The sequence below is a fragment of the Phalaenopsis equestris genome, unplaced genomic scaffold (assembly GCF_001263595.1).
Source record: "Phalaenopsis equestris unplaced genomic scaffold, ASM126359v1 Scaffold001319, whole genome shotgun sequence".
Taxonomy (NCBI): Eukaryota; Viridiplantae; Streptophyta; class Magnoliopsida; order Asparagales; family Orchidaceae; genus Phalaenopsis; species Phalaenopsis equestris.
The window spans coordinates 113511-132519 of NW_018165758.1; the positions used below are offsets into that span (position 1 = coordinate 113511).

The following is a 19009-nucleotide window of genomic DNA, read 5'->3' on the forward strand; positions in this document are numbered from 1 at the left end:
ACAGTTGTGATAGCGTCACCAAAGTTGATCATTACATTCGATGGAAGTCTGCCCCATGATAAAGCTGCACTCCACAAGGGAGTGATGATAAAGTTTGGTACCGGCTTTCATGAGGTCAAAGTCATCCTTAAAAAAGCATTGTATGTGATCATAAAGACCACCCAGCCAGAAATAACTTAAACTGTCACCGAATATGACTTGAACGGAAATTCTGATTTTCCTAAAATTAGAAACCCAAGATTAGGGAGACTCAAGTTAAGTTTGTTGCCCTAATATCTATGAAATCTGTCGTTCATGTATCGAGAAGGGTCATCACCATCACTGCCGCTGAATTTGCTATCATTGCACCAACCATTTTGTTCATCAAAGGAAAGGAAATTCTATATGAGGAAGACTTTAGAGATGTTTTTGCACCTCTGCAGTCAGTATCTGAGATCAATTCCAGCTCAAAAGATGTGTTGTTGACTAAGTCATAGAGGATAAACTATAACAAAAGGATTCTAAAAGTCGTAAGAGCCAGGGCTGCAAGGTTAGCTCTCATCGAGAAAACTTCTCATATAGAGGAGATTGAGGAGTGTGGAACCTCAACTCTCCTTGGAGGGAGTAGGTTTGACCCGTTCTTCACTTCTACTGGGTAGGAGAGCATTTATATGATTGCCACCACGCTACCGTCACATGATATCAATAAGGAAGGGGAGAGGCCCACATCTCTCACCCGAGCACATTTGATTTTTGAGAAGCTAGATTGGAAAGAGTAGCATTCTATCACCAAGCTTTGAAAAGGATGGAATGCTTTGTACTCCCATAGATTAAGAATAAAATCTTGAGGAATGACAGGCCTGCTCATTAGCTGTAGAAATCACCCAAGACACAACTATCTCGTGTTCCTGTAAGGTTCTACTTGGGAGATCGAGCTGATACCACTCCCACCATCATGGATACTACTACCATTAGTTGGAGACCTACGGAGTGTAGATCAACTAAGCCTTGCTTGGGTCCGAGAGTTCTGCCTGTTGTTAATTAAATAGAATCTCCAAGAAGGAGTAATGGAAAAAGATCATTTACTACCGCATTGGGTCCACACGTCAGGGAGCACACTATTTTTTGACACTCCGATGTCATTCCCTAGACACCTCTTCTCAAAGCATTAGAACTAAAGGATAAAGTTAGGGAACATAAAGTTGTTGGACCGGTACGTGTGAACGGAGCAGGAGAGTTTTCACTCAAAATGAATTGTACGTCTGATGCTCTAACTGCCACCGTCACTGCTACTCTAGAGATTATTTTAGAAAGTAAGGAACTTTAAGAAATGCTAATAGATCTCAAGGTAATTAAAGGAAAGGAAGTTGATGCCAAGCTAGAAAAGCTCAGAGCTAAGATCATAGAGTTGGCCAAAGAAAGAGGAATGGAATTTGTTGATGAGGACTATATTTTTTCAGATTATATAGAAGATGACTTTGCCATAATCAATGTTGTTGAAACCCGAGCTACATCATCTATACGTGATGTTCCGCCTTTAACCAAGGAGAATGCCATGGATGAATGGTAACATCATCTATACGTGATGTTCCACCTTTAACCAAGGAGAATGCCATGGATGAATGGTAAAGGGCCATAAAACAAAGGGATGAGAAGATTAGTCCACTTGAGAAAAAAGTGGAAGAGATGATGATCGCCACTATCACCATTCAGGGACAATCACAATCACAATAAGTGGCATCACCAAAGGTAAACCAGCCAGAGATCATACATAGTATGAATGAAAGGAAAAATTTTGCTTCAGCCAATAGAGACGACTACCGAAGAAAGATTTAACTCAAAAAATGGTGCTAGAAAGTGATCTCAAGCAATTGGTTGAGCAGCAGGTAAAGGAGGTCTTAGCCCAATCGAAAGGGGGCACATTGGCTTCAGAGGGTAGACCGTATTTGGAGGAATTTGATTTCATCTCATACCCTAAAGGTTTTGTTCCACCAAACTTTAAGACTTTCAATGGAACGGGAAAACCCCGATAGCACGTTGCACATTTTCGAGCAAACTTCTACAACGTGGAGGGTAATGAGGCATCACTTTTCCATTTGTTCATGAGCAGCCTTTCAAGGAATGTATTAGATGGGTATGAAGAGTTGCCCAACTGATCAATCAAGATTTTCACATAATTGTAAAATTTATTTGTGAAATGGTTTACAGTGGCTCAACATCATGCCACCATTGGAGATCTTATAACGGAGTGTCATAAGCCAACATAGACATTGGTCGAGAACATTCTATGGTGGATAAACCACAGCATGAAGTGTGTGCTACAATTGTAGGAGTGACACGTAATTCAGGTTTTACTTAAGATTATTCACGTTCTGATAGCTTTCATGCTTAAGGGAACTTGCCATTAAGACATTCAAAAAGCTACTAAGTAAGGCTAGCCTCCTGTAGGAAGAGGTGAAGCATACAACCACAATGAAGGTTGAGAAGCCCAAATCAACAAAAGCATACGAGAAGAAGTTTAGGTTGATGGCAGTGGTAGACAAGGGCAAGAAGTACATAGAGACTTATTCTGGTCAACTCAACAGTATGTTCAGCTACCACATCAACACAACCAGCAGTACAGTTCACCTCATCAGTCATCATCTCAGCAAAGATAGTACAAGACAGATAGAGGATAGGGTCCATCAATGGCAAACTGACTGAACAAGGTGTAATCCTTTAGGGATGACACAATGGCAAAGAAGTTCAAAAACCTGATCAAGAAGCCGGAGTTCAAATTGCCCAAGCTGAATAAGACAATAGAAGTCTACAAGAAAGATCAACCCAACTATTATCCATGCCAAAAATTAGTTAGGCACACCATAAAGGGTTGCTTCAGCTTCAAGTATTGGCTTGAGAAAGTTTAGAAAATTGAAACATAACAATTCTGAAAGAATATTTAGAAGAACCTGAAAGAGATTCTTTAATTATGATTTCAGCTAAGTCAATCTCTCTAATAGATTCATATTCAGTGGATGATGGATGGTGCACTGTTTGAACTAGACCTTCCAAGAAGATACTGGATCAAATTTAGGCCACCTCAGTGCAAGTCTTAGCTCAGATTCTATAGCTTGTCAAACTAGTGTTGACCATTACACTAGAGAAGATGCCACAGGAGGAGATAAAGATGAAGGACATAGTGATAAGAGTAGAGTAGGGTTTGCCCCTGTTAGATTGATTGTGTAGGATTTGGGAGAAATGCCCCTCAAATCTCTGATTTTATAGATTATCTCTATGTCCCTCTGGGGTCTTATAATTCAAAGATTTACGAGTTTGGCTACATTCTAACTGTCTCCAGTGATGATGTAACTAACCAGAACAAAATTAATCCTAATTTCAGTTTCCAAAATGATCCTCAAATCATGCAAGCTCCTGATGGATATAGTAGCAAAGGTAAAGAAGACATCAATAACACTGGTTACAAGAGTTTAGAGAGTGAGGGACCAGTCCTTGAATGTAAAGGAACATTGATGGAAATAGATTTGGATCTTTCCAATTCAGAATCAACGTAAGAAGAATCAGCTAAAACATTAATTCCTTTGATTTCAATTCAAAAAATATAAGAGAAAATAGAGGTGAATTTAAGAAGTGGGAAGGTGTTACCCCCAAGAACAATGCCAATGGAAAAGGGAAAGCAAGTGGTTACCCATGTGGAGCCACCTCCACTGATGGAAGGAACACATACTCAAGAAGAAATTCGAGGTATAAATAAAATAGATTACAATGTGCTTTCTCATCTTAGGAAGTTGCCAGCCAAACTAAGCAAATGTGATCCTCTAATCCTATAAAAGGGGATGAGGGAAGCTCTGATCAAGGATCTATTTGATCAAGAAATTTACTTAGTTCAATTGGCTAGCACATCCTTGGATAAATTTTGCTCTTAAAAGAACAGCCTGAGGTAACCTTCACCAATGAAGATTTGTTACTTGGTACTACATACCACAATTGCCATCTATACATTCCAGTCAGCATCGACAGATTCGTGCTTTCCAGGGTTCTGGTGGATGCGGGAGCATTGCTTAATATAATGAGTCTATAGACGTTAGCATATTTGAATTATGATGCTCAGGAGCTCACCACCGATAAGATGTTCTTAAAAGGATTCAACCAGGAAAAAAAAAGATCACTTGTATCAATAAAGCTACTATGAAAAGATCACTGTGACGCTAAAAATTCATCTTTGAATGATCTTTATAATAGATTAAATACTAAAGAGGGTGAAAAATATATGTATAAACTAGCCAAACAAAGAAAAAAAAGTAAAGATTTAACTTAAGTGTATTAAAGATGAAAATCAAAAAGTACTTTTCTTTGAAAAAGATATTTAACATAGATGGGTGAGTTATTCTGATAATTTTTTAAATGAAGTTTCTGAAAATACAATCCACCTTAGTGATCTTAATATCATGAATAATAATAAAACGTTAAATTTATTTTCTTTTATTTTTTTATTAAGAATTCTTTAAATTTTAGACTTCATAAGATTCATCAAAATAGCTTTATTAGTTCTATGTTATATGGTATTTGTAGCATTTATCCTTATGAAATACCGTAGAAGATGTACAAAATCAAATGATTTCAGAAACTTAGAAAGAAGGGATATAATAAAATTCTTGATTGACAAGCCAATGATAAAGCCGTCCCGGGCCAATCACCGATCACTTGTATGTTTGTATGATTATGCATCATATCACATGCTTGTCTGCTTGATTATGGCATCATATCTTATGTGTGTTTGCTTGCATGATCATTATCATTATCTTGAGTTACATATTCCTTTGGGTCACTAACCTCTCAATATACCCTTTTATTTGGGTCTCTACCGTCACAGCTTGCCCACCCTCTGGGTTATTACCTCCTCGGCATACCCTTTTGCTCGGACCACTATAACCATGGCATGCCCACCTTCGGGTCACTGCCTCCTCGGCATACTTATATGTTGGGTCACTGCCTTCACAACATGCCCATCACTGGGTCACTGTCTCCTCAGCATGCCAATCTTTTGGGCCCTTGCCTCCATGGCATGCGCATCCTTTCTTAGTCATTGGCTTCACAGCATACTCATCCTCACCACTTTGGTGCACCACCATCTACTTGTTCCATATCGTGCATGTTTGCATGCATGCTCGGTGAGTTCCTTTTGGGTAAAGAGTGAATCCTTTTTATAGGTATCCTTTTACTCAATGGAAACTCACCGGTAGCTGGTGTCTGCTAGTTACATGGCACCTCGAGTACCTGAGCAGGCATAATTCATTTTCATAGGTAGCCTGTTTTATCAGTACATCTTATTTGTGTGTGACATTATTGCATGTAACATCCCTGAACTCATTTGTATGATGTGTGTTTGTTCTCTTAGGTGTCTATTTTGATTATTTTGTACTTCATTTAAGTAATCACAATGTGAGCTTTTTGCAAGCTTTTATGTTTTTCCATACTCCTTAATGGTTTATCTTACTCATTAAGAGAGTGACCCGTTTGTTGGTCATGATAATCAAACAAGCGTTGCCCATGAGGATGTCTCCATGAGCAGTGCAAGTTTCTATATGACAAACAACAAACATGTATGACTGTGCTAAGGTTCCAAGGGCTTTAAAGTACATCATGTGCATCATGGACCAACATCGCATGTCTGCTATTTTAAGAGTATAAAAGTGGATATTTTAACTATTTATGTATTATCTGCCCAACTTTTTATATTATATTTATTTTAATCCATATGTGAGGCCACCTTTTTAAAATGACACCCCACTTCATGACGTGCTTTAGATTCCTTGGATCTTTAGGACGAGGTCGGTATGACGACCCCGTCAAAGTCATACGGTAGCCAAAGATTTTTCCCAGTGCATTTAGATGCTAGGCTAGGCTAAGACGTTTTTCATTATATAGTGTGATAGGTTAGGATCTACGGTCCTAGGCAGTATTTTTTATGTCTGGATATTATTCTTTGTTGGATTGGTTGTCTTAGCCTTGCATCCTTTTTTTGTTGTGTGCTTTTGGTGTGCATGCATGCTTGATATGCATGGTAGTGTGTTAAGGAACTTTTCTGCAGAGAGTCGTGCTTCTACATGCACACACATAGGTACCATTATTGGGGAGCATGTGACTATTTCTGACCCTTTTACTTACATGTGCTATTCAGCTTCCCCACTTATAAAGTACGGCTCGTTAGAGGTTGCATGTTGTTGGCCTTCCCTCTAATAATTATTTTCATGCATGTCGAGTCTTACTCTCTTTTTCCTATGCATATATTCTCTTAAACTATAGTGAATAAAAGGAAAAAATTTTAAATAAATTAAATATATATATATATATATATAAAGGAAAATCCTACATCAGGAGTGTGTGCATGCAAGCTCATGTAAGCATGCTTGCCTCCATGTAATCATGCTCATGCAAGCATAATCAAGCCCGACCCTGCATTTTTGCATGCATGAGTATACACCCTCACTAGTGTGTGTGTGCTAGAGCACACCCGAGGGCTCATGTTCTCCCTCTAAAGCATAATCTCTGACTTACGTGCATGGTCGTCGTTACTTCTATTGGTAGTGACAGTTTATACATCCCATTTTTTTCACCTTTTTGTGTTCAGAGCCATTTTTTGATATTTTTTACTCAAATTTAATATCCTCAAATAAATATTGGGTCGTCCTTCTTCGGTCACAACCCAAATAAGAAGGTCAATGTTAATAACAAAGGATCAATTGCATCTTACAATCTCTTCAAGAAACTATTTTATGTCACATAATTATTGAATTCCGTGTGTTTTATTTTTAGAAACTTTGACAATAATGTTTGGAAATAAATGGCAACTGATACATTCAAAAAAAAAACTAACATAATAAAACAAGAATATCTAAGCAATTTGAGACTGAGAACTTCAATATTTTAATTGCCTGTACTCTAATTTAAATATAGTGTCTTGAGAAGGTTAATCAGCTGATAACAACTATTGTTTAATTTGAGTGAAAGTAAGCCCATATCATGCACTTAAAGCATATTAAGAAGCATTAAGATATATTTTTGGAACCAAATGATCTAACAAATTTGACAAGTTCTAAGTTAAATTAAGTGTCTGATAGCAAAAACCTTACCACAAATTAAGTCGATCACTCACACACATTTATACATGTAAAGTAATAATGTTGTCTAAGAGTTAGCATATCTATCCCACAAGGATAGTGTCCAAATATTTCTAACATGAGAAGATCTTGTTTATTGAGTTTCTAAGTCTAGTTTGAAATAATCAATTGTGAGAAAAGAATCTAACAATCATAGACATACAATAAACAGAAATGACATGACAAATTGTAAAGCTTTTCAAATGTGCAAGATTCATACTCCTGTGACATGGGTCAGGCGCTTTCCTGAAGTTTACTTATGAAACCCAAGCTATTTTGACAACATGGGATAAATAATTTCATTTTAAGCCTATGCCTAGGTCAGAAGAAGAATAAAAAACCTATAGAATTGAGTTTTTCTTAACCCCATGACATTTCCCAAAATTCTTTTGATCCACTTACTAGGTTGCAAAATTCTAATAGATTATCCATATTCAACAAATTTTTTGTGTTTAATCTACTTATTTTACTAGAATTCGTAGTTTGCAAGGGATTTTAACATTCTTATTCCATACAATAAGAATTAAAGAACAACCTAAGATTTACAACATTGACATTAAAATTTCATGCTTAAAAACAGACATCGAGAATCTATAGAATGAAAACTACCAGAAATCCACATGCCATATGTCACAAAAGCCTAAAACAAAATCAACAATAATGCATAGAAAGGGAAAACACAAGATTTACTGTTGCGAGCAAAAAAAAGGAAACAACATAAGGATAATAGAAAGTTCAAAATCGAGCCAGTCATTCCTCGCAATCCATTATGACTCTCTCTGTTAAATACAAGCTCTAATAATCTCCATTCATACACTTGGACTAAATTTCTCCTCACAATCCTTCCAACTCGCAAGGAACTTCACATGAAAAGAGAAAAAGAATAATAAAAACACCATGAAAGTTTTCCCCATCAATGAAGAAGAGAACTCTAGAGTTTACATTCAAAACCTCAAATCTCTACTAAAGAACCATCTCTAACCACCCCCCTCCTCCAAGTAGCCCTATGATCTCTTTTTATAGCCAATATCTCAGATTTAGCAAGAATAATTTTTCCAAAAATATTTCCCATTTTGTCAGCATGGACAGGACCAAATCTAATGAGGTCGCAATAATATTACTTTTCGGGCAGCGTGGTCAAGCCCAAAAATGGTGTGGTCACGTCCAGATCACGTGTGGTCACTCCTAGATCTGATGTGTTCATGCCATTTAGCATCATGTCACACATTTTAACTTTGTTTTGCATGCTTGACACCTACAAACAAGAAAATAACACAACGAACCCTTCACAAGCATAAAATCATGATAAATGTTGTGAAATAGCAAGTAAAAAGAATAATCACATGTATGTAAAATCATGTAAAATTGACTAGTCATTATCTCAAAAGGCAAAACCAATGAGCTCAAGATCACTTAATTATGTCATCATAAGGAATTAAAATACTCATAAAATAACATCTGATCAAATAGATCCCTCTAGGGTGTCTAATGGAGTGATCAATATTCATGCAATATATACGGATAATGCCACTCATCAAATCTAAAAATTAAACCCTACTCTTTTCATAAAAGGGGATCAAGAGGAGAAAGTTGAAGGAGCTTCAAGTATTGAAAGCTCTCGAGCTGCACCACTGTCATCTGGTTATATCCATTGCCAGGCCAGAATTATTTGGTCACTACCATTGTTTCCAAATCTCTACCATCGGGCTTGTGCAACTGCTGGACCACAGTTACCCAGTCATCACATCACTACCACCAAACCATCACCATCTCGTCGTCATTACCACAAAATAACCATTGCTTGACAATCGTTATTATTATAATTGGACCACCACCGTCAGGTCGCCATCACCATCAGACCAATATTGCCCGATGAACTACCAACATTAATGTCAGAACTCTATCATTAGGTTATCTTCATTGTAGAAATAATGTTGTTCAACAACCACTGCTATCACTATAAGAACAGTGTTGCCCAACCACCATCATCAGCCGATCTTTTCCATTATCAGACAATAGCTGCTCAGTTATCACTATCAATGCAGCTGGACCATCATTGTAGAGCCACTGTCGTCATCAGACCAGTGCTGCTCGGCCATCTCCATCGTCGCTATTAGATCAACATCATCTAGCCGCCACAACTACTGGACCACCATTTCCCAGCTAACAACATCTGTTGGGCCACTGTTATCACCAAGCCACCACTGTATGACCACCACCATTGATACTATAACACCATTTTTTTCTAGTTGTCGTCACTACTGGAGCACCACTACTTGGCCATCAACGTTGTTGTGTCATTTCCACCTCTAACTGGCTACTACCGTCACCCTTCACTGGATTACCGATGTTTGATCACTAACATTGCCATATCACCTAACTTGGGCATAATTGTAGTCACTACCAGACCAACGACATTTGGTCGTCATCACCATTAAACTATCACTTCTTTTGCCCCACCATTGTTGCTTTTCCACCACCTCCGCTATTTTATTACCACTTTCACCGCCGCTAAGCGGTGGACCACCACTACCTTGCCACCGCCATCAGACCACTACTTAATTGACACTATTACTAGCAACGCTAGTATTGGTGTTTTTAGCACATGACTTTAAACATTTGTCCTCCTTCATGACATTCAGGTCGCCACTATCCACTACGTATTCCGCCACTCTTCTAGTGGAAGTTGTGTCAATAATCCCCACTTGCGTAATATTACATCTAGTTATTCAGGGGATAAAGTTGTCTTGTAACCTAAATCGACATAGTGAAATTATTTCAATTGGGTTATGTCTCGTGGTGTTATCCTTTTAGGCTTTTAAACATAAAAATTTCTAATGTTCTCCATGTTAGCCTTTCTTTCATCTTCATCTGTGTGATAGATCATCATACAACATCAGGACGCTATTATATCACTCCATTGTAGTGAATTTAGTAGTACACAACAATTAGAAATAGTTATAAATATTATGAAATAAAGTTATTAAATTTAAAGTTAGGAGTTACAATTAATTATTTATTATCATGATTTGATTTTTTTTTTTATCAATAAGAATGATTTAAAAAAAGCCTCATGATGTGACATGCAATTAAGTTTGCATAGCTAATATTTTTTGGATTACATTTTTTTTTGGATTAAAAAAATATGGCTTTTAAAAACAGGGGGCAAAAATACATCACCATAAAATTTGTTTGTTTAAGCATAGACCTTGAGTTGTAGAATAAAAATTTTTAGAATTAGATTTTTATTATTTACCTTTTGATTTTTAAAATTTAAATGTAAAAGTAAATATCTTAATAAGACAAATCCAATAACACAATGTGATCTAATTTAGGCACAAATTTCTCCAAATAAAGTACCTAAATGGCGTTGAAAATTTTAGGATGTTAATTATAAGACTAAATGATTTTAGATTTTTGTATGCTTGCATTTAAAACAAGTAGCTCATTAGGATAAATCTAATTAACCCAAGATCACTCAATTTAGAGAACATTAGTGTGCTTAAATGTTGAATAAGTAGTCTATGATCAAAACAATTAATATAGGCCATCACATGGAGTATTTTAGGATTTCGTTCGAATTTATCAAAAAAGGCAACTTTCAAAATCTAAAAGACCCTATTCTCTACATAAATTTGTAGCAATACTATGATTGTGAGGAAAAAATTAGAGATTTCAGTAACTTTGGAGCTTTCTCTGATACTCAACCTCGATGACTATTTCTAGCAACCACCAATGCCTGGTCATTGTTGAACTAATCTCTTGACCATTATCTTATGTGTAATAACTTCTGATCGTCATCTTTGCCCTTCAGAACATCCTCAGTGTTCTCAGTTATATATTTAATAGAAAAAATTAGTATTCTAAGTTGTGTTGTCTTATCTTCTACAACATGGGGGAAGAGCGAACCTTCTTTCATGATCTTTTCATTTAGAAATTAAGATGGCTCTTGTTTTATATTATTCTGCTCGTGAATATGCTAGATCTTAGTACAAAACTAAATTGTTATTTTCTCTCTCCACTATCACAAATATGCTAATACACAATAAAGATATTACTTCTGTAGTCTAAACGATGCATTCTTCCACTACATTCCATTGAAACATCTGTAAAAGAAGCTCTTTTGACATACTATATACATATTTATGACGAAGTTTCTACGCACTTTGTAGGAAACAATGCAACATATGATGGTCATGATTCATAAATCTTTTTTCCTTCGCTTGCACTATGTTTCAGGCATGAAGAAAAGAGGACGATAGTTGTTATCAAGACGTCCTCTCGCTCTTGTCATTGCTGCCTGCTCCAACCTATTCTTCAAACTGTTTCCAAAGTAGTCTAAGAAACTTTGTTCCTTTATAATGAGGCATAAATTACCTCACAGAGGCTACATCTTTTCATTTAACGTAAATTTGCGTGGCCTCATTCTAATAGAAAAAAAAAATAAAAAATTGTACTTCAGTGACCCATTGATGCAAATATACGTGAGGTAATAATCGCTCGTCCATCAAACCCAAAGGAATCGGAAGAAACGTGGCATATATTCTGAATAGCTGCAAGACATGGGAAAAGAACCTGCTTTATCTTGACTAAATTTTAAGAGGTATCGGAAAATTCGGAAAATCCTTCTAAGCCATCGCAGATTTTTCTTCTCTGCTCAAATTCAAGTCCGAGGTCTTCACAGCTCCTTGCCACTAAGTACCCTCTCATGTCCAGTTTAATTCATGCATTCATGGAACCTAAAACCCTCGTCCTTTCAACCTCTACATCCCCAATCCCTTCTCCCTTCTACCTTCTCCAAAACTCCATCTTTCACTAAATCTCTCCCTTTGAATTCTGCAACGGCCGCACCACCAGCTCCACCATCCCACCCCAATGCCGGCCACCACCGCCACTTCCATGGGCGTGCTTCCTTCCCTGAATCCCTTTCCCTCCACTCAAAAAATCCTAAATCCATATACCGCGACATTCAGCGCCTTGCTCGCCAAAGCAAGCTTCGTGAGGCCCTTACCGTTCTCGATTACCTCGATCAACGCGGCATTTTCCTGTCAACCCAACCACCTTCTCTGCCCTCCTCTCCGCTGCCTCGCAACTCAAATCCCTCTTTTATACCCGTCAAATCCATGCTCGCCTCCGCATCAGCGGCCTCCACCTCAATGAGTTCCTCCTCACGAAGCTCGTCGAGGCTTACGCCGCCTGTGGCTCTCCGAAGCATGCCAAGCTCGTCTTTTCGGAGCTTTCTCCATCGACAGTCTACCCCTGGAATGCTCTACTAAGAGGAAATCTCACTGGGGGATCAAGGTGGGGCTATGAGCCGCTTTCCATCTTCTTAGCCATGAGAGAAGCTGGCGTGGAGGTCAACGAGTATACTTTCTCTTCTCTCCTAAAGAGTTTTGCAGGTTCGCCGGCGCTATCAGAAGGGATGAAAGCCCACGCTCTTTTGATTAAGAACGAATTTGCTGGAGCCCCTTTGCTCATTAAGACGGGCTTGGTTGACATGTACTTCAAGTGCAGGAAGGTCGGGATGGCTATGAAGATATTTGATGAAATTCCGGAAAAGGATATTGTTTCATGGGGTACGGTAATTGCAGGCTTTGCACACAATAAGCTTCGTTGGGAAGCATTAGAGTGTCTCAGGCGGATGGTTGGTGAAGAAATAGAGCCGAATTCAGTCGTGATAACCTCAGTTCTTCCAGTTGTTGGTGAGCTTTCAAAGCGGAATTTGGGTAGGGAGGTTCATTGCTATGTCATGAAACGATTCAGAAACTTTGTGAAGATGATTTTTATTCTTTCAGGATTAATTGACATGTACTGTAAATGCAAGGATATAACCTCAGCAAGGAGGGTCTTTTATGCCTCCTCAGAAAGGAATGAAGTTTGTTGGACTGCTCTTATGTCTGGATACGCATCAAACAATAGGTTGGAGCAGGCACTAAGAACAATTGCTTGGATGCAGCTAGATGGGATAAAACCAGATGTTGTCTCTATTGCGACAGTCCTCCCTGTTTGTGTCAAGTTGAAGGCTTGGAGGCAAGGGCAGGAGATTCATGGCTATTCTCTGAAGCATTGGTTCTTACCCAATGTGTCAGTAGAAACTTCGCTCATAACCATGTACTCACAATGTGGAAAGATTGCTTCTTGTTGCAGAGTTTTTGATGGAATGAAGGGGAAGAATGTCATAGCTTGGACTGCACTAATTGAATCATACTTGAGAAGTAGCAGCCCAACTTGTGCTTTCAAAGCTTTTAGATCAATGGTGACAGCTAATCAACGTCCAGATGCAGTAATTTTATGCAGGACTTTGAGAGCCTGTGGCAAATTGCGAGCTCTAAAGCTTGGAAAAGAGATTCATGCACAGGTTTACAAGCTTAATTTGGAAATGATTCCTTCGGTTGTTGGAGAGATTGTAAGCTTATATGGCAAGTGCAGAGAAATTAAGATGGCTCAAAAGGAGTTTGATCAGGTTCAGGCCAAAGGATCCTTGACATGGACTGCAGCAATTGAAGCATATAGTCATAATAAGATGTACAGAGAAGCACTAAAAATGTTTGATCTTATGCTTTCAGATGGTTACAATCCAACTCATTTTACATTTGATGTTGTCTTCTATGTTTGTGATGAAGCAGGATTGGCTAACGAGGCTCTCAAGTTTTTTGAAGCCATGATTCAGAAGTATAAACTGAATGCAACTAAGGAGAACTTTGATTGCATGATTAGCCTTCTTAGTCGAGTTGGTCGCATTGATGAAGCACAGCATTTTACACTATTGAGATCTAGATTGGTCTGAATTTGTGAAGTGCACAAAGTTTATTCTTCCCCGTTCCATTAAATTTTTCATCCTGGATTTGGGATATATTTGTGGTTAGTTATACAACAATCAACCCTTGAATTCTTAACATTTTCTTTAGTAGAATAAATGGCTTATTTTTAGAAGATTTCAATTTAGCTTTTCTTTTTAAAATAAAAAAGAGTCAAAAAATCAAGATTATCTAAGAAAAAGGTTGAAATCTCTTACATTCGGTGGTAGAGGTGTAAGTAAACTAATTCCCTAAAAATAGCTGGAAACAAAATTTAATTTTAGCTACTTTGCATTTTTATATAGTCACGAACACAATTAATATAGTTGGAGATATAAATAAACAGTATTGAGGATTGATGTTTATCCAAATCTATCCATGGTGATGTCAAGATCATATTTGTAAGACCTACAAGTATAAGTAAATAAAAGACTAGAGAGGATCATAATTGGTGAGTTCTTCGTTAGGTGCGGTGTGCTTTTCTTAGCTATGACAAACTTTGTCATTGACATTTGCATATAGCTAATCAGTTAGATGAATTCATTTCAGGTTCGAGTAGGGTTTGAACCAAAAACTCATCCAAAATTAAATCAAAATAATCTATAATATCCTAGATATGCATTTTGCGTTGTATATATTTGGAGAGTTATGCAAAAAGAATAAGGGAAGGAGATTTAATATAACTAAATTCTGTAAATAGCCCTCCATCGTTTGAAGAGTTCTTTAATTCTGGCTCTGATGCTCTTTTTCTCTTGCAAGAATGGTTACTTCTAATTTGAGAAGTTGATATTGTCCATATGTTTACATAAATCTAGCTATTCAGTAACAACAACAACAACAACAAAGCCTTAATCCCACTATGTGAGGTCAACTACATAATCTTTTTTCTCTGTTGCGTCCTATTTAGTGTCATATTTTCATTTAGTTCTAATAAATTAAGATCATTTTTTATGCAATTAGCCCAAGTTTTCCTAGGTCTACCTCTGCCTTTCTTAACATAAGTCGAATCTAAAACATCTACTCGCCTAATCGGATCATCAAATGGTGGACGTTTAATGTGACCAAACCATCTAAGACGACTTTCTCTTTATAAGCTATTCAGTAAATCATAGTAAATTATGCTAGAGATCTTAATAAAATAGTTTTTGGCATTTATTACTCATTTTGCAACCATCATTTATTTGAAGGTGGAGTTTGTTAACGAAGGTGTGGAGCCCGGTCCACTGTAGCTTAGGCAAATTACCTAATTTGCTAAACATGATTTTTCCTTTGCTTCTTTATCTGCTTTGTCTGTTTTGGAATCCTGTCTGCACTCTTCAAAAGCAAAATCTCGCTGAGCCTTCCCGCCTCCCTGGAATGATTTTGGCAATTCTGATCCTGCAGTGCAAGCTTTGTTGGGCGAAGCGGCTTCTTCTCTTAAAGCCAAGTTTGAGAGTGTCATAACAAGTGGTTCTCATTTTTTTTTATGTAATGTGTCATTTATAATAATATTAAATTTCATTTTTCATACTATGTTGAGGATATGACTAATTTCTCTTCAATTTATTTTTCCATGTATGATGAGTATTTGATGATATGGCCAGCATGGAATGATTTTGGCGCTTCATATTTCAACTTTTCCCATTATAAGTCGTAATGACTACTCGGCGTATGCTCCGTCCGATCTCAACCGTACATTAGGGGAAAAATATATTTCGGTGGGCCCCAATTTTTTCTTTTTTTTTTAAGAGCCCACCAAAAATATATTTTCCTCCTGATCGACGGTTGAGATCGGCATACGCCATCCGTATGGAATAATTTTTCCCTATGGTGACCCGAGTTTGGGATATGATAAATCTTGCATGTCTATTTCAAATTTACTAATATTTTTCTTAGAGATGATTTTATATGATTTATTCATCGATTTTAAGTGCCTTTAATTTTCACAAAACTTTAATTTACGAATTTCGATCTTATTAAATTTGAATAATTTATCTAGTTTTGTTTTATGTTCGATTTACAAATTATCTTTACAAAAATTTAAAGGACACTTGATTTTATTTTATGCATATTTTTACGTATTTTTATGCACACATAAGTAGGACAATGAATATTTTTTTTGTTAGATTTGTCTTTCTTAAAGATTTGACACTTTATTAAGGAAATGAATGTTTTTTACCAACGTGTTCATGATATGATTTTCTATTTATTATTGCCTATTTTTTCATAGTTTTTGGAATCGTAATTTTTATTATAATAATAATAAAATAATTCATATAATTACATTTATGTCCTTAATTAAATAAAAATAATATTTTTTATGAATATCTAAACTTGCCCCACAATGCAATTTTGATGCCCTGTAATTTCCAAAACAGTCAGCTTAGTGAGATGTTTTATCGCGTAACATTTTATATGTTGCATGATAGACTACGTTGAACATATTGATATAGGCAAAGGATATTTTATGTTGCACAATATTTTATGTATTTTAGTAAATTCTAATTATCCTTCCATTCATATTAGTTCAACAAATTTTAATGTTATTTATATACACTAACTTGTATCGATTTCGACAACATATTATGTAATATTTACAAATGTGAAAAATTTTTATATTTATATGCTTATGTTTCCAAAATATGTGCAAAAATGAAAAAGGAATGAGGGAAGTGTAAATGATTGTGTGGTTGGGTTGTTGTATGTTATGTGTAAATATATAAGTGCTTGTGCACATATATAATTATTCATTTATGTGTTGATATGCATGCATAAACGCGAATAATTTCAGGTATAAATAGAAGTGGAGATATAAGAGGTAAATGAGAAATACGAAGATATATTGGTATAAGTGGGAAGGGGAGATATAAGAGTTAAAAAAAATAATTAAATAAATTAAATAAGGAAATGAGTTATTATTTCATATTATATTACTTTTTTTTTTATATCAGGTTGCGGACACTGTTAATCAACATATGTTTGTTGTGGTTACTAGTTCTTGTACTAGTATTGTATTTTGATAGACACAATTAATAATATTTTGTTATGTTCAATTAGTTTACTTAAAATAAGTATTTGTTCTTTTTAATTTTATTATGTTAAAAGATGTAGTAGATTTAGAATAGTTGAGGATGATTAACCTTGTTTTATTTATATGTGTTATTCCAGGGAAGTGTAAGTCTCAAGTTAAGTAGAGACTATTAGCTATTATTGAGATCATGACATTAGATTGGCTACCACCTTACATCTACATTTTCTAAAGATTTGACGATGCATGTATTTTGATGATAGACAGATTATATTATGATTATTGCGTGTACTTTTTGTTGTATAGTTGTGATAGATCTAATAAAATTTTGAATATTTTTATCTTATAATATTTTAAAGATATTCATGACTTTAGGTTTATGAAAATTGAGAAGAATTAAATAAATAAAGTTTATTCCAACTAGAACTTGGATAATTATTTAACTGTTGCCATCTAGACACAAAGAGACCCCCATCAATATGACAAGTGACATTGGGTGGGGTCGTGACATAAGTGGCGTGTGGTTCCTCTATTTTCTTAAAACCTTTTTTCTCTTGCCTCTTTGGTCTCGAAGCATTTTAAATTCAATCAAGAGTGTGTACTTCTCATTCCGTCGAATGCCTTTCAAAAACTAGTTTCCAAATCCAATAATTTCTTGATGATGGATGGTAGCATCTTTCTCGTCTTCAAGTATAATGTGAAGCTATTAGCAAGTGCATGAATGGCGATAACTTTGTTTTGCAGCATCAAAACATGGGTGAATTCCCAAAAACAAAGAAACAAAACGAGTTATGTTTTTGCAAAGATCAATTTATTCTTAGATTACATCTTTTCTTCATAGAGGTAGAGGCCATCATTTACCTATGCAAATAGTTCAAATTTCTCTTGTCAGTATTGTTATCTTTGTCATCGTCACATGGAAACAATGAGTTGAGTGATTGATTGCTCTTTTTAGTTTTATGTTTATTCCCAAGGCCTTTAAGGATGGATCCATTTTAATTTCTTTGAAATTTATAAAAATGAAAGGTTTAGAAAACCTGATTAGAGATTGAAAATACAAGATATTTTTTGTGAATTCAACCAAGGGATGATCTATCAGCATAAGTCTAGTAAGATTTTGCCCTTTGGGTTTTGTACTCGCTACTCCATAGCTGTTAGAGAAAGGTACTGATTTATTCTCATACTTCATGTATAGATGGCGTTATGCCCCGCTAACTTGGCATGTGATAAAGGTATATAAACCCATTTTATACTCATAAGAAAATAATTTGGATGCAAATATAAGTATGATATACTAGAATGAGAAATGAGCTAACAAATATGTCATCAAGTTATCAAAGAACATAATTACAGTCTAATGAGTAAATACATCTGACGAAAAGGAAACAAAAATGGTAGCTTGTGAAAACAAAACTATTCATATCCAAAAGAAAATACAATTAATGATACATACAGTGCAAATACTCAAAATAAGTTTAATGCTAATAACTTTTCTTATGTGGCGATGGTTCTCTAGGCACACTAATATAATTTTTTATAAAAAAATATTACAAATGTGTTTGATATATCAAATATTGCAAATAATCACAATCTATTAAAATATAAACGACGAGTTATTAGGGCATATAATATGTATAATAAAAGGACACAATTATATATATAATATTCAAATGATTTCAATTTCTTCACAATCCATATACTCATTATAAAGGGAAATGATGTTTTCTTAAATTTGAACTTTTTGTCATAACAGAAGCTTTGTTTAATTTTCGTAATTTACGTTTGAAAAAAGTTTTAAAGATAAATTATTTACATAAAAGGTATTTTTGTTGGGATTATATTGCATATTTATCATTATATCTGCCGTGTATATTTTGTAATATTAAAAAATATTTGCAAAATTTACACACTAAATCTACCTGCATCGAAGATCCATTTCGATTCAAACAAATTTGTTAGCACTAGAGCTCAGGTAGATAAAGTGATGCACTGCAGTCAAGGAAACTGACTCCTGAGAGGTGTTTTAAGAGTCCGAGTGGAGCAGTAGAAGACTTAATTGTTCGCCGATA

General features: G+C 35.7%; 1 protein-coding gene across 1 annotated transcript; it reads left to right on the top strand.

Annotated features, from left to right (window-relative positions):
* Window positions 1–11659: 11659 nt before the first annotated feature.
* Window positions 11660–15383, top strand: LOC110033998 (pentatricopeptide repeat-containing protein At1g71460, chloroplastic). Its single transcript, XM_020738207.1, is given in 3 exon segments — window positions 11660–12178; window positions 12181–13997; window positions 15317–15383. Coding segments are annotated over 2 exon segments (2061 nt in total). The 5' UTR covers window positions 11660–11860; the 3' UTR covers window positions 13924–13997; window positions 15317–15383.
* The last annotated feature ends 3626 nt before the right edge of the window (window positions 15384–19009 follow it).